At 37.8% G+C, this 26564-nt stretch overlaps 1 protein-coding gene across 1 annotated transcript in view; it reads right to left on the reverse strand.

The window, feature by feature from the left end:
- Positions 1–9301: 9301 nt before the first annotated feature.
- Positions 9302–26564, reverse strand: part of SCN2A (sodium voltage-gated channel alpha subunit 2) — a 160688-nt gene continuing 143425 nt past the window's right edge. Inside the window, exons 20-26 of the mRNA XM_045298020.1 lie at positions 25769–25891; positions 23723–24004; positions 18523–18576; positions 16532–16669; positions 15928–16032; positions 14627–14897; positions 9302–12936 (exon numbers count right to left, since the gene is read on the reverse strand). Of these exons, the coding sequence (XP_045153955.1) occupies positions 11741–12936; positions 14627–14897; positions 15928–16032; positions 16532–16669; positions 18523–18576; positions 23723–24004; positions 25769–25891 (2169 nt within the window). The 3' untranslated portion in view covers positions 9302–11740. The remainder of the gene's footprint in view (positions 12937–14626; positions 14898–15927; positions 16033–16531; positions 16670–18522; positions 18577–23722; positions 24005–25768; positions 25892–26564) is intronic.

The following is a 26564-nucleotide window of genomic DNA, read 5'->3' on the forward strand; positions in this document are numbered from 1 at the left end:
GTGTAGCCGGATTTGAGGTGAACTGGGGCCATGATATTAGGGAGAAGAAGCATTAAAGAACTAGAGGAATGTCGTGTGTTTCATCAGTGCTACACTGACCCTGGAGGAGTCGTCCCTTCTGGGAAGGCATTTCCAATTATCAACAGATGGGTTTTGGGTCCACAAACTTCTTGAAGTCCCCTCATCCTTAGGTAGACTTGAAGTGAATAGTCTGAAGGATTCACCCAGAAGAAGGGAAGTGGTGAAACTTAGAACAAAAGATTGACTGTCCATCTCTCTCTTGCTCTAAGTATGGGTTTATCCAAGGTATGTATATGAACAATTCTTTAAAGTTACTGAAGAAAAGGGAGTGTATCCTATATTTGCACCTCAAGCACACGCTTTTGGATCCTTAGCTACCACTCTATGCTAGAAATGATACTGGGAGCTAGGTCAAGGTTGCCAGCAGGGAAGAGTGAAGGAAGGGCAGAGACAGCTTTTTATTTTTTTCTCTCCCAGGGGTTTTTTTGTTTGTTCATTTCTTTAAAAAATGAAATCTTTTTTCAGAGGAGAATGGTAGATTCCAGAAATGGCAAGTCAAACTGGGATAGATTTGGAGATAAATTTGAAGTCATAATTAAGTTAACAATCTCAGATGGAAGAGAGTCTGCTTAGATGAAAACAAACAAACACACACACACACACACAATGCCTGAACTCAAAATTGAGCATCAGCAGGGCAGCGGAGGATGAAAAGTTGATGGGAATGAGTCACAAGTCCCAGTGGAGAGAAGTGATTCATTTTTATAAAATCTCCCGACATAACTGTAAAAATCACAGAGGGTTTGATATGTGAATGCAGGATCCTATGTATGCCCATTATGCTAGGCTGGTTAGTTGTATTTATTGCACTTCATTTTAATGTGCAAGGCAGCTACATGGGCATATGCATTTTCTTTTTACAAATGGCAAGTTTTGAGCAACTCTGCATCTGGCAAGTATATCAATGAAAATGTTCCAGTAGCTTATGTTTACTTTGTGTCTTTGTGCCATATTTCAAACCTTTAATCATGCTATTGCACACTTAATAGACCACAGGATGGAGTAAAAATAACTTTTATATGCACAGGGGAAACACAAAAGTATGTGACTCACTTTATTGTGACTATGGTCTCATTGTAATGGTCCGGAGCTAAACCCACACCATCTCAGTGGGATTACTTTAAATTTTGTTTCTCCTTTTTGTCTCTTTCCTGTTCTCTCACACTCCACTCCTGACCTCCAGACCACTCCCCTTAGCCTAGGGAATTTACTCCTGCACCACACCTAGCTAGGTGAGCTTCATCCTGTGTAGCTAGCCCGAGGCTGGTGAAAGCCCTGCTGACCTCCACCAGGGTATATTATGCCCAACTTCTTACCAGGGAATTCCTGCCTGTGTACCCAGGGCCCTAAGGCAGCTTGGCCAACACTCATCAACATTCCAAGCTGCTGCAGGAACCTCTGCCCAACCTTTGCAACACCAAAGCAGGCAACCCACCAGCCTTCTGGGGCACATCCCTGAGAGGGAAGCCACAGGAGGATAAAGTGGTAGGTTAATTCCATGGTGAAATTAGCTGTAGGGAGTTTGACGAAGTATTCCTACAAGTCTGCCAGAGAGAGCCAGTGCTCTTCGACTCCCTAGAAAATGGTACCTGGCTCCTCTAAAATAACGGAACACAAACAGCCATCAGCCCCAATGACCTCAATGAAAAAACAGGAGAAACAAAAGACAATGGCAGAAGATGGCCTGAACGTAAGGACATGCATAGAAGAAGCAAACATTGAGCTGCCACAGAAAGAAAATTTCAGAAAGCTGCTTGGAATCATACAGGATATGAGGGAAATAATACAGAAAAAGGATGAAATGATAGCGGAGATAAAGTCCATACACCAAAGGGAAATACAGGAGCTTAGGGAGGAGATAAAAACCAGTAGCAGAAACACGGACTTCGAGAATAAACTGGAGGAAGCAGAGAACCACATCAGTGACTTGGAGGACAGCCAAGCAGACTTCAACAAATGGGAACAAAAATCTAATAAGGTCATCAGAGTAGCTGAAGAAAACCTAAGAGCTATGCCTGATGCTATGAAGCGGAACAACATTAGAATTACGGGAGGAAGACACAACAAAGAAGTCATCTGCAACAATAGTGAGAGAATTCCTGGAGGAAAACTTCCCCAGCTTAATGAATGAAAACTAGGCAACCATTCAGGAGGCTGAAAGAACGGCAGCTAGACTGAATCCCAAGAAGAAGTCACCAAGGCACATAATAGTTAAACTGTCCAACTTTGAGGAAAAGGAGAAAATCATGAGAACAGCTAGAGAAAAACAAGCAATCACATATAAAGTTTCCCAAATAAGAATATGCTCAGACCTATCAGCAGACACTATGAAGAAGAGGAGAGAGTGGAGTAACATATTCCAAAAATTGAAGGAAAATAACGCAAACCCAAGAATACTCTACCCAGCCAAATTATCTATCAAGATAGATGGAGAAGTAAGAGTCTTCCCAGACAAGGAAAAACTCAAAGAAAACATTAGAAGAAACCTACAAAAGATCCTTGCTGACCCAGTATGGGCAAAAGAACAACACTCACCAAGCATAAATAAGAGACCGTCACATAGAACAACCTCACCCAGATGGCAACAGAGAGAAAACAGATCCCAAGATAGCATTGACTTAAGGATGGAAAGAACTAAAAAATGATACACACACAAAAATATGCTCAACACACTAATGAGAAAGGAAAGTAGGAACATCCAACACAAAAAGTATAAGATGACATCACAGAGTCCGCAGATGAAAATAATAATCCTGAATATCAATTAACACAGGCATTAAAAGACTGAGACTGGCAGACTGGCTTAGAAAACACAACCCATCAATCTGCTGCCTACAGGAGACACATCTCAATGTTACAGACAAAAATAGGCTGAGAATCAAAGGCTGGAGAAAGAGATACCAAGCAAATGACAATTCAAAAGAAGCAGGGGTTGCAATCCTAATCTCGGATAAAATTGACCTCAAAGTGCAAACCATACAAAGAGATAAGGAGGGACACTGTATAATGCTCAAGGGAATGGTAGACAAAGAACCACTAAGCATTGCAAATGTATATTCTCCAAATGAGAGACCCACTGAATACGTCAACCAAACACTCCAAAAGATGAAAAAAGAAATCACAGTCTCAACAATTATAGTGGGTGACTACAACACACCACTCTCTGAGAAAGATAGATCACAGGGAAAGAAACTCAACAAGGAGGCTAGAGATCTAAACACTACCGTTAGACAATTTGACCTGATAGATATTTACAGAGCGCAAATTAAAACAACTATAAAATACCACCTAACACCCTTGAGCATAGCCCAAATCAGAAAATCAGAAAACAACCAATGTTGGATGGGATGTGGCAAGATAGGTACTCTCCTCCGCTGCTGGTGGTCATGTAGATAGCTACAGCCACTGTGGAAAGGTATCTGGTGATATCTAAAGCAAGTGGAAATTGAGTTAGCTTGTGATGACCCAGCAATCCCTCTAATGGGCATATACCCAGAAGAGGTATAGAGTTTAAAATATATGTAAAGTGAAAATCCATGATAATTGTAGCCGATAAGATTTGAGGAGTTCTCATGCCCAGCAGTGTTTGTAAAGGGGTAATATTAATAACGTATTTAGAATTTAATAATTCAAAAAAGTGGCATTTTTTGGAATAATTACAAATGAAATAAAACAACATACTGAATCTAAGATACAGTTCAGTGTAAATATTTTGCATGTGTGTGTATGAGCAAATGTGAGTTTATGTGTTTGTCAAATATTTTCATGAATAAATTATAAGATTAAATAAAATCACCATCACCTACATTAAATGTGATGGAACAGAAGATATATCTAGTAAATGTCATCCAAATGCATGTTATTTTAGGCATGACAATATCAGATAGAGGGAATTTAAAACAATAATTACTAGAAATTAAGAAGACTACTTCATACTGATTAAAAGGACTTATAGCAGAAACATTACACGTGGATAATTTTAAGGACAGAAATTAATTTTCTCACAGTTCTGGAAGGTAAATGCTCAAATCAGAGTTCCCAAATGTTGATTCCTTCCTTATGGGTCTTCTGGGGTTTTTCTTGGGTCCTGGGAGTCTGGGTGACAATGCTCTTAGGGTGTTTGTCACACCCTGTGTATATGTCTGTGTCTATCTGTGTCCAGTCTGCTCTTTTTATAACTCAGAAGTAATTAGATTTAGAATCCACCCAATTCAGATATTACCTAATTAACACATCAAAGAGACTATTTCCAATGAGAGTTGCATTCATAGATATAAGGGTTAGGATTTCAACACACGTTTGGGGGGACAAAGTTACAATTCAATCTTTAACACTCCTGATGAAAAAACAGAAGAGAAAATAAAAGTTCCCACAAGGTCAATAAAGACTTAGGATATTTGATATCATGATTAACAAACTTGACCTCATTAACATATATTGAACATTGCACCTAACAATTGCGTAATGCCCTTTCTTTTAAGCGGACATGAAATATATACCAGAGTTGATTGAGGATGAGCTACAAAGGCATTTCCTAAAATGTTAAATGATTTAAATTTTGCCACAATGCTCTACAAATATGGAGAAGTAAAATTAGAAATCATAAAAGATATATATTGAAAACCTTCAATTATTTAGAAATTAAGTGGTACTCTTCTAAAGATAGGGAATCCTGGTGGCACTGTTAGGAGAGTGTTAGCCTACAGACCACAATGTCATTTGTTCAAGCCCACCAGTGAGGCCCCAGTCGCTAAGGGATACTACTCCAGTAGATTTATGGGCTGAGAAACTCTCTATAGGGTTGCTATAAATCAATCTACTCAATAGTAGTGGGTTTGCTTTGGTTGGTTTTCTTCTCAATATATAATAGGACCAGAATCAGTCATAGTAGAAATCAGCATGTTTACGACAAAATAGAAATGAATATAAAATACATAAACATGTGTGGAATGCAACTAATAACATACCAAGAATGAAAATTGCATTTGTTTTCAAATATATTAAAACATGAATAAAGACTGAAATCAATGAGTCTTTTCAAGAATCTGGAGGGGAAGTAAAGTACATTAAAGGCAAAGAAAATAGAAGGAAGACAATGATAAATATATTTTAAAAAGAAGTAAAATTAAATGAAAAAGAATACACAGTAAAACATTTTCAAAAGGCCCAAACTTGTTGGTGATCTGAAAGACTGTGTAAAAAGAGAGAAGAAACAAAGTACCAGTCTCTGTACTTAGAAAAGGGACAGAGCTTGCAAAATTAAAATCATAATATCAAAATTTCATGCTTATATTTGAAATGGAGACATTCCTAGAAAAACAAAAGCATGTTACCAAAACAAAACACAGAAAAGAAGACGAAAACACAAAAATGTGAATAGAATAAATCATACCTTAAATCGTAGGCTTAAAAAACCCGCCCAGGCTCAAATACCTTTACTGATTAATTATTCTAAATAGGTAAAGAAAATATCACCAATCTCAATTAATCTGTACTAGAAAACGGAAAAGGAAGAAACCATCCCCAACAAGTTAGCGTAAACTTGACATAAAAAATAGTAAGCACATTACAAAAATAATTATAAATTTATCTTTTTTACAAGTATAGATTTTAAAAGATAAACATAAGCACAAGATAAATAAAATATTACCAGAACAAATAGCATTGTATGAAATGTATAATGCAAAATTTTAAATTGGATTCAAGTTCAATAGCAATTAGGACCAATATTCTAAAATCTGCCAATGTTGCTTACCATAATGGCAGAATAAATAAAACAGACCAAACGCACAGTGGTTCAGTCAATTGACTCTTGGGGCCCGATAGGGCAGAGTAGAACTGCCCCTTAAGGTCTTTAAAGACAGTAAATCTCTAATTAAACAGACTAGTTAGTTCTAACCACCAAACTTTAGTTAGCAGCTGAGCACTTTAACCACTGCAGCACCAGGCCACTTAATACAAAGAAAGAAGAAAGAAAATTAAAAATAACTAAGTAAATGGAATAAAGGAGAGACAAGTTCCTGGATAAGGATATCATTCTTGGTAAAGTGGAGGGGCAGCAAAAAGAGGAAGTCCTCAAGAAATAATATCAAAAATTCATGCTTATATTTGAAATGGAGACATTCCTGGATTGATAACAGGCGCTGCCCAGCAACAATGCCCTTGAATGTCATACACCTTGTGCGGATGGCTCCAGACAGGGCCTTGTTGGGTTCTGTTGTACACAGGGCTGCTATGAGTCAGAACAGACTCAGCGGCACCTGATAACAATGAAGAAGAAAAACATGATTATCTACAGATGAGAAAAAAGTTGAACACAATTACTTCACACCTGCATGATTTAAAACAAACAACAAACAATGCACTTAGGATATGAGGACCCAGACGAACTCTCTTTAATCTGATTAAGGGCTTCTATAAAGCATACAAACACAGAATCAATAGCAAATCAGATATATTTCAAAAGCAGATTAAATATAATACACAATGAAGACTTTTTTAAGAAGCAAAATTGAGAAAATAACCAACATGTGGGTTTCAATCAGGATAGAATCAAAACAGCATGAAAAAAATCATCAAAGAGGTTGGCAAGAGGCCCACAGTAGAAAGTCCTGGATAGAAAAGGGGAAAATATAGAACAAAATGCAATTCCTAAAAAAGGCCAGACTTACTAGACGGATAAAAATGAGAAGTCCCAGGACGATTGCCCGATTCCCTTTGAACCAAAGCCACTCCTTCTCATGCTCGTCTTTCTTCAAACAATAGATGGGCTTATAAATAACCACTACCCATGAATTCTGTGTCCCTTCAATAATCAACTAAAACGATCATGGAAAGTAACAATGGCAGGCAAGTTAGATGAAAACAAACAGAATGGAAATAATGAGAATGTGGACACATTGTGAAAAATATAACCGCTGTCACAGAAGGGTTTGTACAAAAATTGTTAAATGGAAACCTAACTTGCTTTGTAAACTTTCACCTTTAACTCAATAATGTGTTTTAAAAGTGGGATGGGGTCTTCATTATTTCAGATCAAGATACAAATGTTGATTATATGTCCCCTTAATTATATTTGTTCAAGATAAGACTAATTATAGATAAAAAGGGAAAGGTAAGGAAGGGAAAGAGGGGGAAATGTGGCAAGAAAAGAAGGAAAACATGGAAGAAAAAAAGGGAAAGGGACGTGTACCTTCTAAACCAGCAGGGTTGGGAAGAAGGAAAAAGTGTGCCAGTGCCAGCGAGGGCCGGAAAGGGGGAGAAATAAAATCAAAACTGGAGAGCTAGAAATGAAATGAAATGGTAGAAAATCATTCATATGTATCTAGAGATTATATATATAAACTCAAAGATATGAACACATAAATGTGTAAATTAAAAAGACCAGGAAATAAGATATTTGTAAAAGACTAATGGGCAATGTAGCCATATAACTCTCAGATTAAATGGAATAGATGTATCTGATTTCACTGCTCATTCTGTCGCTGAAGAAGAATCAGTTACTCCTTATTACCAGTAAAAATCACCTGGATAATCCTTAATATGCCTGTTAAGGTTGCCTACCTCTTCCCCTGAGCATGTGTGTTCATCCTTGACCTTTCAGTTGCTGTCATAAAATGAGTACATGGCTTATATTTTAATGCTTACTTAATCCAGATGAAAAAATGGGGCAATCACTGTCTATGGATCTGAAATAGTTGGATCAACTTGAATAATGCCCTCTGCATATGTTGTGGGTATTTTTCTTTAAAGTTTCAGAGGAGAATCACATTTACATCTTTCATAGATTTCTAACAGCAAATTTTCTTTCCCTTACACTTCTTTTGCTTACCCCCATTGGGGTAGGTGTGAGCAGTAAAAAAAGTTTTCTTAAAATACCTTGTGAAGCAATCCCGCCTATTTTGCATACTCTACTCCCGTCCTTTACTGTCTCTTGTTTTCTTCCTTCTCTTCCTCATGTCCCTTTTCTACGTTTTCCTTTACTTTTCTCCTTTCTTAGCTTTTAAATTGTTCCTTTCATGAAAATCAATCAATCATAACAGGTGCATTAAGAATTGTCAATGGGAGGGTCTCTTGTCTAAATTTGGAACTTGATAATGAATATTTGAACTTACGTTGCATGGCTGACCATTGACAGCTGTCCCAGTCATCTGGATTAATGGTTCTCACCCATCATCATGCTAGGATTTACCTGGGGAGCTATTACATCAGTACTGTTTTGTAAACCATCCTCGTATTTTTCCCACATATTATGTGCTGGAGGTGCTTAGAGGTTGTAGTATGTGTGTATGTGTGGAAAATGTTCTGATATAATTTGATTTCCACCAACTGCAGTCTAAGAAGGGAACCCTGGATAGAAATGGACTGATGTAAGTTCTTCAAGTTTCAAGATAAAATATCTCTGAACCAATGGTTTCAGGGTCTCACTCTTATAATATGCAATTTCTGTAGAACATTCTTTTTTGATTGGACAAGTAGACCTTAACTCATTGACTTTTAATCTCACTAGGAATCGGCCTCAATGGGGAGCCTTATACAGTTACTTAGGTCTTATACTGAGATATGAATTCAATTGGTCTGGTTTGGGTCCATACATTAGCATTTTCCTTTTAAAGTGTCTCATTAATTTTAATATGCAATGAGATTTGAGGACCTTTCTCTTCCATGCTCACAATTATATGGAATAACCAAATCTGTGTCATCTGGGGGAATTAGATTATTTATTACAGGGCTGACAACTAAGCTCACTTAGAAATTTTTGGCACGGAACATGTAGAAATGAACACAGAGAGATGCTTTATGGATTTTATAGCATGACAGTAAATTACCGGCATCCCTGAGTGGCACATATATGGTTGAGCATTAGACTACGAGCTGAAAGCTGGCAGTTTGACAGATAGAGCAATCTGCTTCCCATAGAGCACTGCCTTGAACACTCAGTTGCACTCTGCACACTTGCATCAGATTCACCATGAATCAGAATCAACCAACGGCAACTAATAACCAGTATGCAGAGCCTTTGTCGTCTGTAGTAAACAGATGTTTGGTGAACATGAGCAAATGGAGGAAAATATTCTAAATAAACAAATATTCCCAGAGTTCAAAGAATGGAGAGAATATATAAAATGTAGATCAAGAATGCAGAGGAAAAGGACTGAGAAGAAACAGGGAGAAAATAGACATGTATGGACAGGAAGGAGAAAAGATGCACAACTGAAAGTATTAGTCAATTTTTTATTAGTTTATGTAGCTTTCCACTACTCTACCCAATGCCATATCTAGGTTTTTGGCCGATATTCATTACAGTTCTGAATTAATTTCCATTCCTTGAAAAATCATAAAGATGAATTATTATCTTTAATATGTATTCTTTACATTTATTATTTCAGATCACTTGTACATGATAGGAATGTACCGTCAGAAGGCATTTCAAAGATAAAAACAAAGACAGAACAATTAAATCCAAAACAAAAGCAAAACCTCTCTTCTTTTGGCTTGGTTGTAATGTGGATTACTGTTCTTTATGGAAATAGCATTTTCCGGCATGCATTTCACCAACACACTACAAGTCAAAAGCTTTAGTAAAAAGAGTCTACATTTAATGTTGCTTGTGAAAGAAACACATGTTTGCTGTAACTAGTAAGATCATTTAGCTACCTGGATTTGTTAGGGGGCAAAAAAGCATGACTCCTGTGTCATATGTGGTACAGGTGTAGGATGATACGAGTCAGTAAGGAAAAGAGCTATCTTTGTGAACAAACACTGGAAGAGACCGATAATTTATTGATTTGAAAAGACTAGGTGGAAACATCAAATTCAAATGATACCTAGAATATCAACTCATCCTTCTGTAAACCTCTTTTGCTGACAAGGGATTACTATTTGAAAGCCAATAAACGCTGGAGTCAGTCTGAGATTCCTTTCACATTGAAATTTGTGCAAGTTTACAGTACTAGGAAAAATGCAGAAACCTACTGTCGCTGTCTGTGCTTCTTGTGTGTGTGTGAAGTGCTTCAATTGAAAAGTGCTAGCAACAGAAACTAACAATAGTGACTGTGACACCACCCTGAAGATACTTTAGATTTCTCATTTTATGTACAAAAGGCTGAAAAAGAAAATAAAGTGAACTTTGTACAGTATTTATATTTTCTTAGAAAACTCTAAGCGTATATTTTCAACAGATTTAAGCAGCTTGCAACATGTTTGTACAGTCAGGCTCTTCGCCAAAGAGTGTTCAATTAAAGTTGGAAGGAGTAAAAGCGAGAAGCTCTTCATTGATTGCTGCAACCTATTGCTTAATGACATGAAGAATGAGGTCTTAGTTGAAGAATCTGTTTTACTTTACCACTGACATATGGCTTCCCATATTGGACTTTTGAACAGTGGAAGAAACACAGCAGCGTAGGCAAGAGAAACATGCAGCAGGGACGGCTTCAAACGATACTGGAACCAATAGCGTCATGTCACCTGTTGAAAGCTTGCAAATGAGACTTACTGTGGTACATATTTGATGCAATAAATACTGTGCTTCACTCATCATTTTGTTTGCTCAAACATGCACCACTGGGTAAAATTACTATTTACAAAGCAGATTTTTTTTTCATGACATACACTATGTCAATCTTACCAAGAGCAGAAGATGGCTAAACAATACTGCAGGAAAAAGCAGAATCAACTTTATAAAGTGGTAAAGTGGTGGTGGGGATGGGTTGGTTTTTTTTTTTGGTCAATTCAGGTTTTTTAGAAAGGACTGGTAGGATATTTTTATTATATGCCAAAGGACACTTATGAAAAGTGTTATATTCACGCTGCCGGGACTCAGAATGACTATGTGATAGTATGTGTGTATGCAGATATATGTTTGTACACATTCATACATATATACATGCACATATAATGGATCATGTAAAAATAAAACAACTCTTCAGTGTTGTGAACTCTCTGGAACATGTACAGGCACATTAAAATTTTTCTGGGTGAGACACCTTAAAAATAGGAATAGCTATTTAAGCACCTCAAAAATCTGAAAACGTCCTGGAACAAGAAGGTGGTTCTCTCCTTTTGTGATGTGATTTTTGTTATGTGTGAACAAGAGATGCAGCATGCTCTCATTGAAAACACACCCTGTTATACAACAGAGAAATGCAGAATTCCCTCCCTCAGATCCCTCACCCCAAACATAAACCCATTTACAAAAATAGTCACAGATAATAGTAAACAAGCTGTGAATTAAAAATTAAAAGGTGATAAATTCACAGCACACATTTTGTAGAAATATGGCAGATGTGGCAATTAAATCACAGACAGTGGTTACAATTTCTATTATCAAGTGTCACATGTTGAGTTTACATAAAAATTTTACTTCCCTCCCCCCTTTAAGTTGGTTCCCATAGTCTGAGTAGCCATTACATCTCTGCTCTTCAGCAGTGTCAGCTGGTTGTGAAAACAGCAATCTCCCGTGGATGCTATTTCTCTGGTTTGTTGAGTCCCAGTTTGCTGACCAGAGGTCCCTGTCTTGTTATAGGCACTGACCTTAAGTATACATTTGTAAAAACAGTCCGTTTGGCATGGACGTCCTGTGGGAAACCTGTTGACATACATACATCACCATCGCAGGCTGTAAACCACTGATCACTCAGTGAATTTTCCCTGTTTCTTTTTATTTTTTGCTTTCCCTGATATCTTTCCCTTTGTCTTCCTTTTCGGATTTGTCCTTTTCAAATTTTTCTTTTTCCGGCTTGGTCACACTGTCATAGGAGGGCGGCGACGTGGTGGAAGGTGTCATATCGGTTTTCTCCGGAGTGGAATTCTCATTGAGTTTTTCATTGAGGATTTCTTCTTTGATTGGCGTTCCCTCGCCTTCCTTGCCTTTGTCTTTCTTATATATACTTGAAACCTTTTTAATTTTCTGCTTCAAGAGGTAGCGTCTATAAGCCCTCTGGATCACGATGGCGGACACCTCCTCTTGTTTCCGTTTCAGAGTGGTGGTGATGGGCTCGTAGGAGACTTTGGAGGGATTCGATGCCATGAATCGCTCTTCCATCTGTATCCGAAGGGCATCCATCTCCCCGCTCTCCCCCAGAACCCGCTTTGTGAAGGCAAACAGGATGTCGAGGCAGTGGATCCGGTCCCCGCTGACCATGGGCAGGTCCATGGCGATGAGCTGGACTTTGTTGGGTTTGGCGATGAGAAGAGGCGGGTCCAGGGCAGCAGCAAAATCTGAGAGTTTGACAAACTCGATAAACTGGGTGGCGTCAGGATCAAACTTCTCCCAAACCTCGTAGAACATCTCGAAGTCGTCCTCGCTCAGGGGCTCTGCACTCTCCTCCGTGGCCACGCTGAAGTTCTCCAGGATGACAGCGATGTACATGTTCACCACCACCAGGAAGGAGATGATGATGTAGCTGACGAAGAAGAAAATCCCCACCGATGGGTTGCCGCAGTCTCCCTTCACTGAGCTCCCAGGGTGAACCTTATCAGGGTCACAGTCAGGAGGCCCACTATTCAGGATGGGTGCCAGCAAGCCATCCCAGCCAGCAGAGGTGGTGATTTGGAAGAGGCAGATCATGCTGTTGCCGAAGGTCTCGAAGTTGAACATGTCATCAATTCCAACTTCCCTCTTAACATAGGCAAAGTTGGACATCCCAAAGATGGCGTAGATGAACATGACCAGGAAGAGCAGGAGGCCGATGTTAAACAGCGCGGGAAGGGACATCATCAAAGCGAAGAGCAAGGTGCGGATCCCCTTGGCCCCTTTGATCAGACGCAGGATTCGGCCGATCCTGGCAAGGCGGATCACTCGGAACAGGGTAGGGGACACAAAGTACTTTTCTATAAGCTCAGCCAGAAACATACCTGTGGAAAACCAAGAAACAATAACAAAAACAGTGTTATATTTAATAGCAGTAAGTGAAGAAATTACATTAATAAGATAAGCGATAATGTTTTATAAAATGTGGAAATGAAAAGTATGAGTGTGTGTCCATTCTGAAATTGTCTGTTCAGCAAAATTCAGCCTCTATGTTTGTTTAATATTAACTTTATTCTAAAGCATTAATGGTCATTTTCTCTCTCTCAAAAACTCGGTCAACTCCAATTGGAGTCAACTCCAATTCATTGTAATTCAAGAAAACGAGCACCCGTGGAAAGAGATATTCAACCATTGAAGGTCTGGAAATGTCCACACCTGAGGGATTCTTTCATTTCCAAAATATATGGTGGCCAAAAACAGTAATGGGTTTATATTTCCAAAATTCTAGTCATGGCTTTGAAGGCCTGGCGGTACAGCAGATGGCGTGCTGGACTGCGAACCAGCAGCCTGAAACCATCGACCCACTTCCCTTTGCACTCCTGAAGAGTCACAGGCAGGGACAGCTCCACTTTGCGGCATTGTGTCTCTCTGAGTCGTTTGATTTTTGTGTCCTAATGTTTGTATAAGAACTAGAAGATGATAAGGCATGTGATATTGGATCAGAAAGAGGTTTTCTGTGACCCCATTTGGCCGGGGATGGGGACACAGAATAATGTAGAGAGGAGATACAGGCTTTGGAGGCAAACATTGGGAAAGAAGTTCTGCATTTTGACTTAATGCATCGCTTTATGGTAAAGATATTTTTCCTTTTTGGGGGTTCAAATTCAAGATCTACTATTTTCTTTGTACAAAGCACAGTGCTAAGCATATTTATTTGCAAGTATAATTTATTGCTCTTAATACTTTGCAGAAGTATTGCTTGGAAAACCAGAGTTTGAAACAGATAACTTGTCTTAAATCAGAGCTAGTATGTCTGTAAGACCCCTGAGCATCATCTCTTTGTGATAGTAGCATCTCATAGCATTCTTACAAGGATTAAATAGCACAGCACATTATTAAAATGTGTTGGTCTTCCAGAGAAATTATTTTTAAAGTATTCAGATTGGTATACTATTTTTCTCTCTGTGTATATGTTCTTTTTGCTCAAATAGGCAGAATCCTGTCTTAAGCCTCCTTATATTTATTTTACCACCTAGTATAACGATAAGATACGAAATAAGTAAAAGAATGATTTTTAAATTTTGGATAAAATGTCTCTTTCTGGAAAATAAACAAACTATAGAACACAATCTGAACCCAAAGAGAACATGAAACTGACACGTGTAAACTCACATATACATTATTCAATTACAAAGAGATCATATTTATGGATTATTTACTATTTCTTTTGACCTATGTGTATATGTGTGTGAAATCTTTGATTACAGTGACACTTATCTATATTAGAGAGGTAGGACTGACTGTAAGATTATTATGCCAGAGTTGCATTTGTCTTCTAAAATGAGACAAGATCATAAATGAAAGCCAGAAAACATCACATTTACATGTTATTTCATGCAGAAAATATAATCAAAGAAATCACAAGGTGATGAATTGGCTACTAGATTTTGTTTGTTAGTTTGTTTTGGAAGTCTAGGATAAATGGGAAAGATGACTAGAAAACCTCTTCAAAACTTAAAACACAAATGTTTCAACGTTAACTTGCTTATTCAAGTAAAAGCACTCCTTTCTTACCTACAATGGAGAGAATGACCACCACAAAGTCAAAAATATTCCACCCAATAGTGAAATAGTAATAACGAAGAGAGATGAGCTTCAGCACACATTCTCCAGTGAACAAAACAATAAACACCAGATTAATCCAATATAAAATGTTGGTCATTTCTTGACTCTGGTCATCTGTTTCCACCATCATGGTGACCATGTTGAGGCAGATGAGGATCATGATGCTGATATCAAAGACTTGTTTGGTTACGAAATCAAAGACCATTCCTTGGAATTTGTTCTGGAACAAAGAATATTAAAGTTATTTTAGAAACTAAAAAAATTTTTAAGTCAACTTCTCTGACTTTAACATAGGAGTATTAACAAGAGGAATATATAAATACACAGTATATTTATATGTTATTGGAGTAAATTTTATCTATTGGAGTACCCAACTGTTTTATTAATGTATTCATTTTATCCATACTATTTATGATGTTATATTTTATGAAGTGGCTATGTAAAAAAAAACTATTATCTTTTCAGTGTCCAGAGCATGGTAATGTGTATGAGAGTAAATAAGAATTTGCCACTATAATAAGTAAATATTTGTTATCTCATGTGTTGGGGGCTATTCATCAGAATTTACCCTGAAGAACTAGTATACAATTAATCCTCCCTGTGTTTTTTGTCATCTCCTCTCCCTTTTAAAATTTCCACTCAAAGCACAGTATCTTAAATTCCACCTTGAGATGAAGTTGTGAAGGTGTTTTAATTGTAATTAATTGTAATTCAAGCAAGATAATACGAGTGGAAAAAATTGCTACTCAAGTTCTGTACTTTGTCTAAGCGATTATATCATGGTTAATTTCTTAGTTTTGAAAACTGATCTGTGGTTATGTACAATGTTGGCATAAGGGAGAACAGGGTGATAATCATATGGGGAACTCTGAAATCATTTCACAACTTTATATAAGAATAAAATTAGAAGGTTATGTATCATGACTCATATATGCAACATTTGTCATAATCAATTTGGACCTTATTTCCAAGTAGTAACTGACCTCTATCTTATTTATGATATTAAGTTCTCATCTCATAAGCCATTTTTATTTTTGAATGTTGTTTTATTCCTTTGTGTCTGTCTGTGGAGAGTGTGTCAGAGGCTCTAGGATACAGGTCTTGCCTTACTTTCATGCAAATTTTATGTTATTAAAGTAAACACTTTGTGCTGAAAATTTACAGAAGGACTAGTTTCTAGAGGACATTGGTCATCAGAGTGAGAGATAACATAGCTTTTACTGTTGATGAAAGAATGGTGTCATTCTTACAGCAGGTCTAGGTATGGGCTTTTGCGGTTTCTTTGAACCGAGTTTTTTCATTGCATTGTAGTATTTCTTCTGCTCTTCTGTCATAAAAATGTCTTGACCTCCAAAGTAAAGAGATAAAAACAAAACTTGTTAAAACCACGCGCTTTGCTGGCTGCATCTACTCTCCTAACACCCAGCTGCGAACTGAAAGCTCCGTGGTTCGAACCCACGGGAGTAAACTCTTGACAACGCACTCACGGAACAACGTCGGAAATGTTCTGGGCGCTCCCACTCTGTCCAACGGGGTTGTTGGGAGTCAGCGTCAACTCAGCGGCACCCAGCCGTCATGTACAAACTGGCCCTCAAGCTCCGTCTTACTGTTACTGATGTGTGCGATTATGACAATGCAAACACCCACTATATAAATTATGTCATATGATCCACATTTCTGTAGTTAAAACATCAAAACTTGCTATCGGAAGAAAGTGTCTAATAATGTATCTGACTGAATCTCTCACAATAATCCTATATTTCATATTCTTCCCTTGTAGTGACTGCATTTCGGACTCAAAGGAAAATGTTTAGTTCACATGCCAAAGTAAAGATGAAGCTTTAGTATACTTATCTTCTTTTTTTGTTGGTTGAAGTTATCTATGATGACCCCAATGAAGAGATTCAGAGTAAAGAATGAACCAAAAATGATAAAGATGACAAAATAAAGGTACATGTACAGATTGTCTTCATACTTGGGCTGCAGTTCTACCTGAAAATATGAGGAATTATTATTGTTAGATAAATTATTTGTTGTATAAAATAAACATTATTGTATTTTCAGTTCTCAATCATGGCTAGATTGCTGGGAATAAAAACATTTCATAAAACCTAAAATGTTTGAGCTGGGCAAGAATATTTACTGACTCACAAAAATGAAACAACTCATAGAAAAGTCTGAATAATGAAACCTAATTTTACCAATTAAATAGATGCTAATATTACTAACATATTTTAATTTATAAAGATCATAATAGAACATGCACATTGTAGGCTTTTTGCTTCTCAGAGTAGATAGGACAATTACGTTGTTCTATGTTAAAAACCTTCATAGATTGCTCTCTGACTCAACCTTTATGCCAGCAAGATGACAATAACATGTCCTATATTTCATGAGGTAGTGTGTAAATATATGTTTCCTTGTGTTAATTAGCTACGGGGTCTTAAAACATAAACTAATAATAAATTCCTGCTGAAACACTGCATAAGAATTTTAGACAGTTCCGACAATATTGTTCACCAAGGTCCACACTCCCTACATTCCCCTATGGATACCATTGGGTTTAAATTTGCATTTTCCTGGTGAATAACAAGTGTAAGAGTGAAAAATGTTCATAATTGTAGTGGCTATTAGTACTTTTGTAAAGTTCTTGACTGTTGAGGAGTTCTGTACAGGCAGCGTCTGTGAAGTTATTAAGGAAGAAACTGAGAATATGTTTTATAGACTAATGAGGCAGTTATAGTGCTGATTAGGAAGGTGGAGAGAACTTTAAAGGAAGTGATTAACTAGCTGAGAAACTACTACAGAAACTGTCTGTGGCTCCAGTGTTTGTAGTCAGGGTTCACACAGCGTTCTAGCCCTTTGCCAAGACTCCTTGCCGCAGTGGTAAACCAGAGTTAATGTATTTCTGCAGGAAAGTTCTTGTTTAGGGTTCTATGAAGCAATCTAAAACAACGTGCTAGCTTAGTGACCCAAAATAATAAATTATCACTATTGTTCAAAAAAAAATAAACGCATAATAATTGGGAATTCCTGGTAGCACTTACAGAGACAACAGGGGGGTTCAAAAGGTTCATGGAAAATTTCCATTATCTTTTAATTTCTTCTTACCATCCCCTCATCCAAGACAAGGTTTTTAGCTCTATCTTTTTCATAAAGGGAATAAGAAATAACTCAGGAATTCATTTTATTCAGAAAACTTAGTTCTTGATACTAGGAAAATAACGTTGGGGGCTTCATTTATAGTTTCTGGTAATAGAAATAAATTACCCCCCACTCCCCGCCGTTAAAATGTAGCTTCCCCTTTCATTGTGAAATAATGAAAAATTAATGGAATTTATAGAACATTTTCAACAGTACTGATGTGATAGAGTGTGAAAGACTCTTGATTCTAGTAGATGATTTAATCTCTCACAGACAACTATTAATATTTTGGGTTTTTTTTTCTTGTTTTGGCTTGTTTCCCCCACCCCTTCCTCTTACAACTAATCCATTGGGAATCTTGAGGGATGAAGAACATTGCCCGCGAGGCCCTTCAAGGCACAAACTAACAGAACGAGCAGTGTCAAAAGGAAAATGTCCCATCCTGCAAGTAAATTTGATGACGGTTTTCAAATTCCAGGGACCATGCTAGATGTTAGAAAAGATAAAAGATTCACAACAAAGAAAGTAAAATTTTTCCGTCACATTTTGGAAGAAATTGTATTATTAACTATTTTATTTTTTGTTATCCATAGGTTTTCTATGAGTGCCAATAGTTTTATTTTACTGACAGTGTCATTTAATTAAAATAATAGAGCATCCATGTGATCAGATTAAACAATTTCTCCTCCAAATAAACTCACATTTCGAGAGTCTACAGCTGCATACATGATATCCATCCATCCTTTAAATGTGGCCTGTAAAACAGTCATATTGTTTACTTTTCCCTAAAAAATATAACTCTAGAAATACAATTAAATACATGATCAGTTCACCATTCTATACAGGAATATACAAATGTTTGGAGTTAATATTTTTAATTTTTAATAATATTTTAGGGAAATGTTTTATAATACAAGTATATTATTGAAAGGGCATCAACTTTATAATCTTCTCTCACATTGTTAAATATTTTGAAATCACAGTCTACTATCCAGAAGCACAACCATAAAAGTAATTGTCAACATTTGACTCCGATGTGCCTGTGGGTATATAATGTGTAATTAATGAGTTTCATGTGAGCAGTATCAGCATGGAGTAAATTAAAAAGCACACTGTATATTTTGGTCTGCTTTATTTTTATTTATACTTTTCTAAAGGATTAAAATGAATAGTGCTACCACCAATCACCACTGATAATGGTTTGTTCTTGAAAACCTCTTTAGTATTGTTGAGCATGCTGCTTTGAAGCAATTATACTACATGAAGAAACAGTGTCCTTATCAGAAAATGAACATTATATTGAACTGTGGTTTATCTTGTTTAAACATTTGTTTCCTATTGTGTGGCAGCTGTAATCCTGAAAGTAATTATCTTGTGTGTGTGTGTGTATGTGTGTGTATGTGTGTTTCAGTCCCTCAGCCCCACAAACTTTGTCTATTCAAATATTGTTGGAAATGGTCTACATGGACTCCCTAAGGAGGCATATGGATATAACTTAACAATGTGGCCACATGAGGGGCTGAATGGAGTTTGATGAATGTATAGCAGACACAATAGTCTTGATAGCAAGATTTTCATTTCCATAGGAACAATCTTGCTATCGGGAAAGGTTCAGCCAGCAGGTAAGAAGCATGGGAATTGACCTTGGAGTCAGGATGAGGGGTGTTTTATAACAGTGGTGGTGAAAGGTGGATGGGTGATACCATTCTCTGTCTCTCTTGATCTCCCCCAACCCCATCCCCCCTAACACCACCCCAGGGTTACCTCCTCTACTTTACTCACAGAAAGTGTGGGAAGGAACCACTGGGAACTCAACAAAGATCCTGGTAACAATGGATTTGTGCTTGGCTACCTATAGAAGACTATAGACCTTGTAGCACAGTCCTAATTTCTATCAGGGTTTGGAAAGATAGTTGGCAATGGCAAGGAAAGACCTAGGCAAACACGTCCAAGGAATACCTTACAAAATCAGCTAGCCCTATCTTCTGCTGGGATAAACAGCCAACAGTTATTGAACAATTTAAAGGAAATCGGATAGCAGGACAGAAGTGTTGTTAGTCTGAGAAGACTGTCAGCTGAGAGTAGGAGAATATAGAATGTGATGCTGGGTAGACTACTTTGTCATCACATCATCATAACATGCCACAACATAAAATCCAACGTCAGGCAAGACATAATGCAGGGCAGAAAACCCCAAAACAATACACACAGCCCATGCTGGCATTGTTGTTGTTGTTGTTGTTGTTAGGTGTCCTTAAATTGGTTCCAACTCTTTAACAACCGTGTGCACAGAATGAAATATTGTCTCGTCCTGGGCCGTTGTGACAATGGTGCTTATGTTTGAGCCCATTGTTGGAGCAACGGTGTCAATCTGTTCTATTGAGCCTTCCTCTTTCCCCCTGACCTTTTTTGCTCCCCAAGCCTGATGTCCTTGTCCAGGAACTTGACCATCCCGATAACACTTCCAATATATGAGAGATATCTTGTCACCTTCATATCTGAGGGACATCTTGAGCGTGCTTCTTCAGGACAGATTTGTTTGCTCCTCTGGCAGTCCCTGGTATTTTTAATATTCTTTTCCAGCACATAATTCAAAAACATATTTGAATTCTTCTCTGGGATTTCTTCTTCATTGTCTGGCTCTCTCATATATATGAGGTGACTGAGAATATCACAGTTTGGGAAAGGACCACTTCAGTCCTCAATGTGACGTTATTGTTCTTCAACACGTTAGATAGGTTTTTTGTGCAGTAGATTTGCCAAGTGCACTATGTCCTTTGATTTTTTAAAATTGTTGTTTCTATGAGGGTTGATTGAGGATCCACACAAAATAAATCTTTGAAAATTTCAAACTACATGGGGACCAAATATGCTTCTCCTGAATCTTGGACAATATTCAAGGATGCCAAAGTGATCATCTTGTTTAGTTAGGTGCTGATGAGTCAGTTCTGACTCAGATCAGCCTGATGTACAACAGAGCCAAACGCTGCCGGGTCGGTGCCTTTCTCAAAATTGCTCTCACGTTTTAGCCCATCATTTCAGCCACTGTGTATCTATCTTGTCAAAGAACTTCTTCTTTATTACTGCCCCACTACGTTACCAAGCATGATGTCATTCTCCAGGAAATAGTCTCTACTGACAACATGCCAAAAGTATGTAAGACAAAGTCTTACCATCCTTGCCTCTAAGGAGCATTATGACTACGCTTCCTCCAAGACAGACTTGTTTGTTCTCAGGACCCGATGCACAACATAAAGAACCAAAGTCCTGTCCTGCCCATCTCACAAGTGTTCTTATGCTTGAGCCCATTGTTGCAGTCACGGTGTCAAACTATCTCCTTCAGGGCCTTTCTCTTTTTGACTGCCCCCACTACTTGACTGTGGTAGTTACATAATCTGTTGTCAATTTGAGACTTAAGAGTGAAGGGGTGGAGTTTAGCCTGTCAATCAGGTCACAGCTTGATGACCTCATTTAGAAGCAGTAATGAGAAAAATAGCTCATTGGAAGAGGGACACATGCTCACTCCCTGTGAGACATTACTGACGAGGAGCCTGGTGGAGCTACACTAATGCAGCCAGAGCCCTGGAGCTAAAGTCATGTGGAGATCCATGCAGCTCTAAGATGCTGCTACTGCTACTGGATCCACAAGACTTTCCACCCATTGGCGTGTGATCTTCCTGCATCCAGTGTCATTGCATGTGCTGCATGAGTCTGAAGAGGAATTTAAAGACTGGTACTGGACATATGGGCTGATATTGGACTTATGGACTTAATGTGGACTGGGCTGTGATATTTTCTCAATATTCAATTGCTCCTGTATATAAAGCCCTTTCTTTTACATATATGGGTCTCCTTGGATTTGTTTCTCTAGTCCACTCAGACTAACCCGTTTACCAAGCAGGATGTCCTCCAGGCACGGGTCTCTCTTAGCAACATGTCCAAAGTGTGTAAGATAAAGTTTCTCCATCTTTGCTTGTAAGAAGCACCTTGGCCAAACTTCTTCCAAGACAGACTTGTTTGTCTTTTTGGTAGTCTATAGTACTTTCAATATTCTTTGCCAGGACCACAATTCAAATGCATCAATTCTACTTTGGTCTTCCTTATTCAATGTTCAACTTTCACATGCCTATGAAACAATTGAAAATACCATGGTTTGGGCCAGGCACACCTTAGTCCTCGAAGTAGCACCTTTGCTTTACAAGTGAGCTTGTGCAGCAATTTTATGCAATGCAATGCCTCCTTTACTCTCCTGACCCTTGAGCATTGCTTGTCGAACCAAGCAAGATAAAATCCTTCACAACTTCAATCTTTGCTCCATCAATCATGATGTTACTTACTGGCCCAATTGTAAGTATTTTGGTCTTCTTTACATTGATGTGTAATCCATACTTGTACTATTCCCTAAGTCATCTAGGGAGAGGAAAGGAGAGTACGGGAGGAGGAAATGTGAATTTGGCTGGACAGATGACCCAAATTGACTGAAGCAGAAATCTTGATCTTCATCAGCTAGTGCCTCTAGTCTTCCTCACTTTCAGCAAGCAAGGTTGTGATAGCTGCATAGAGCAGGTGGTTAATAAAATGTCCTCCAATCCTGATGCTGCATTCTTCTTCCTGTAATCCAACTTTTTGATTAGTTTCTCAGCATTCAGACTGAGCAATGGATTTACCAAAGATTCAGGCTGGATTCTGAAGAAGACACAGAACCAGGGATATCATTGCTGATATCAGATGGATCTTGGCTGAAAGCAAAGAATAATACAAAGATGCTTATTTGTGTTTTAATACCAAGGCATTTGATGTTGATCATGAAAAAGCTATGGACAGCCTTGAGAAGAATGGAAATTCCACAGCACTTCATTGTGCTCATGTGGTACATGGATCAAGAGACAGCTGTGCAAACGGAACAAGAGACTATGATATGGTTTAAAACTCAAGAAAAGTGTGAATCAGGGTTGTATCCTCTCACCAAACTTTTTCAGTCTGTATGCTGAGCAAATATTCAGAGAAGCTGGCAGTTTGTGGTACTTTCAATGATCTTCACCAGTATCACAATTCAAATGCATTGATGTTTCTTTGAGCTTCCTTATTCAATATCCAACTTTCACATGCATTTTAGGCAATTGAAAATACGATGACTTGGGTGGGGGTCATCTTTCTTTAAAGTAATATCCTTGTTTTTCAACATTAAATTTCTCTCGTGTAATAGATTTACCCAGTGCAATGCATTGTTTGATCTCTTGACTGCTCTTTCCATGAGCATTGATTATAGATCCAAGCAAGACGAAATCCTTGACAGCTTCAACCTTTTCTCTGTTTATCATGATGTTGCTTATTGGGATGGTTATGCAGATTTTGATTTTTTTATATTGAGCTGCAATCCATACCGTAAGCCACAATCTTCTATCATCAGCAAGTGTTTCGGGTATTCCTTCCTGTCAGCAAGTAAGCTAGTGCCATCTGTGTATATCAGGCTGTTCAGAAGCCTTCCTCCAATCCTGATGCCTCCTCCTTCTTCACATCATCCAGCTTCCCTGATCACTAGCTCAGCATACAGTTTGAATAATTGTGGTGACAGGATGCAACCCCGATAAACACCTTTACTAATTTTAAAACTTGCAGTATTCCTTAAGTCATCTTAGGGAGAAGGAACGGAGAAAGCAGGAGGAGGAAATGTGAATTTGATTGGATAGATGACCAAAAGAGACTCAAGCAGAAACCACAAGTAAATAAGTTACTATGATTTGGCAAATGTAATGTTTTTTGCTTGCTGGTAGAAATGGGAGCATTGCTGGGAGGTAAGGTCTGTTACAGACAAAAGTAAATCATTACAAATATCTATCAGAAAGAATTGTCGTTTCATTTTAGCAATGTACCCCAGAGATTAATAAAGCTGTTACTTACTACTTGAAGCAGAGAAAGATATCCAAGTCCCACATTATCAAAATTTACTTTGACGTTTTTCCACCTGGCAGTCTGATTGCTCTCTATAAGGGCTTTACACTCACTGTAGTTGTTGACAACGCTTATATCAAACATCTCTCCAGTGGTGTAGTTGATACAGTGGTAAAATTTACCAGCAAAGAGGTTCACGCCCATGATACTGAATATTAGCCAAAAGATTAGACACACCAGGAGTACATTCATTATGGATGGAATGGCTCCTAAAAGCGCATTTACAACCACCTGTCCAAGAAATGAGAAAGAAAAATAAATGAAAGGCCAATAATAAATATTTATCTTTTACCTACTCTAAGATAATATAAAAAGACTAACATCAGATGTTACATCTGTTCAGTAGAGATTCAATTGTAATAACTCCAACCAAGAATTTTAAAGCAATGATACAGAAGAGCATACATGAACTTTATATTTGTGCAATATTTTCTTAAGGAGTAAGAATGTATGCATATCAAATTTTCATCAAACTCTAGAAATAATTACAAATGAATGGAATAATTCTGGATATCAATTTTGATATGATCATTGATGTTCATCATGTGAACATCACATTTTTTAAAACCATACAAAAATATACAATTTACTATCCTAACTTTGAGAGTAAAAGAAAACACTCGTGGGATAATTTTCAGCGTGCAAAGGAGCACTAATCATAATTATCCTCAGAAGCGTAAACCAGGACTTTCTCGGGCAAACATTGCATACATTTTTCATATAGGAACATGGATTAACTGTATGCCTTTGGGAAAGTCACTTAATTTTCCTGACTTTGAAAGTCCTAATCTATGAAATCTCTCTCAGAATAGACTTCTTAGGTAAGAGAATAACTGTAAGGTTGGTTAGGAGAGGTTATATTTTCATAAATGTTTAAAACTTGAGACCAAGGGTTTTGCATAATAGTCTTGATACTTTCAGCTTTCTCAATTAACCAGGGCATCATCAGGAACCTTGTCAGTACATTCTTAAATTATTTTGAAAGACATATTTAGCTAAATGTACACATATACCTACAACATAACAGAAACATTATCAAGGAGTAGACATGTAAAATATAAGAAATATATATATGTACATACATAAATCTTCTACTCCTATGTGTGTGCATATGTGTACATGTATGGGTATAGATATCAAATATCAAATATGAAAATCATTGGAGTACTGAAAGTTTGAAACTTTTTGCTTAATTAGCCTATTACTAAACAAAAAGACGATTCCAACTAGGTCAAGGAAAAGGAATCTACCAGCTAACAATTGCTTACATCTACCCACGCAGCATTTCTGGTTTGGATTTGCAGTATCCAGAGATAGTCCTAAGTCACTCTTCAAATGCCACAAGAAGCCTCATTTTCTACAAGTTCTCCCTTTGAACATATAAAGCTATAAAGACGGGGTACCATGATTTATTTGATGATGAAGACATTTTGTTCTCAGGTCTTATGCCCCAGGGCATGGCAAATGTCAGTAGAGATTCTTCCTTGTTCCTTTGTGCCTCCTCGGAAAATGATTGCTCGAGTTCTATGGCTGACCTACTTTTTAGCCACCCTGCTCTGAATTTGAAAGCTGAACGATTGTTATCTAGACTTGACAAAGACTGCGAACAGATTACAGGGACTCATGAGGAAACACTGAGGGATGGCTTGGTGGATTTAAATTACAGTGAGTGGGATTTCCTGCACATGTATAAATGGAATGAGCATAACTTATTTTGATACAGATGAACAGCTTTCACAGGAGGAGAGATTTTTCCACTGAGTGAAAATCTAGTTAATTTAGAAACAATCATTCAGGCATTAGATTAAATGAGTCTCTCCAGCAGTGCCAACTACTATGGATATCTGATAAATATTATTGATTGGGTACACTTGTATGGATGTAGAAGATGCTTGTAAATTCTCTATGGGTTTGTCATTCCATTTATACTAGGGCATAAAGTGTCGGTCTGGTTTCGGTTAGAATTCCAACCGATTTGGAAGCATGTGGACCTACCCGCATTCCTTCAAACCGCGATAAGGCTCGGAGTGGCCGCAGGGCTCGGAGCGTCCGCAGGGACTTGATGGCACCAAGTTCCGAGTACCCCAAAGCGTTTGCTGTTAAGCTAACCAATGAAACCTACACAGAAAGAAAGCACACACCTTTGTTAGCTGCAGACAAAACTCTCTACACCGTTCAACCTTACTCTGTACAATAGAGCAGCCATTCTCCAAAGTCAGTGAGCATCGGAAGGCCCTGACAGGGTCTGAATCAGCAGGTCTGGGTAGCGGCCTGCAAAGTTGTTTTGCTAACAATTTTGTTCTGGGGCTCCCCATTTGAGGACCATTGTGACAAACTTGGGAAAAGAAGAACCTGCGTGTGTATTCTGTCTTAAAAATCCTTTACAGATTTTTAAAACATCAAAAGAAAAGCAATACAAATGACACAGAAATGAAATCTTCATTTATACCGCTCAGAAAATTTATCACTTCTTATATTCTTCAGCAGACTTCCAGGAAAGATTAAAACATGGACCACAAGAAAACCGTGAAAAACACTGTGGGTTGGGTGAGATGTGAAAATGGAAAAAGCAAATTTTTAAAAGCAGTGTTAATGTGGGATTATATATTTTCATGCAAAACTAAACTCACAAGTGTAATTGTTTCATCCATGAACATGTTTATATTGAAATTTCCAAAATACACTGCCCACTATGTATGTGCCAGACACCGTGCTAGCCCTAGTCCAGTGGTTCTCAACCTGTGGGTCACGACCCCTTTGGGGGTCGAATGACCCTTTCACAGGGGTCACC

This window comes from Echinops telfairi, unplaced genomic scaffold (genome assembly GCF_000313985.2).
Source record: "Echinops telfairi isolate 266 unplaced genomic scaffold, ASM31398v2 ScPeMD7_4;HRSCAF=17, whole genome shotgun sequence".
In the NCBI taxonomy this organism is placed as follows: Eukaryota; Metazoa; Chordata; class Mammalia; order Afrosoricida; family Tenrecidae; genus Echinops; species Echinops telfairi.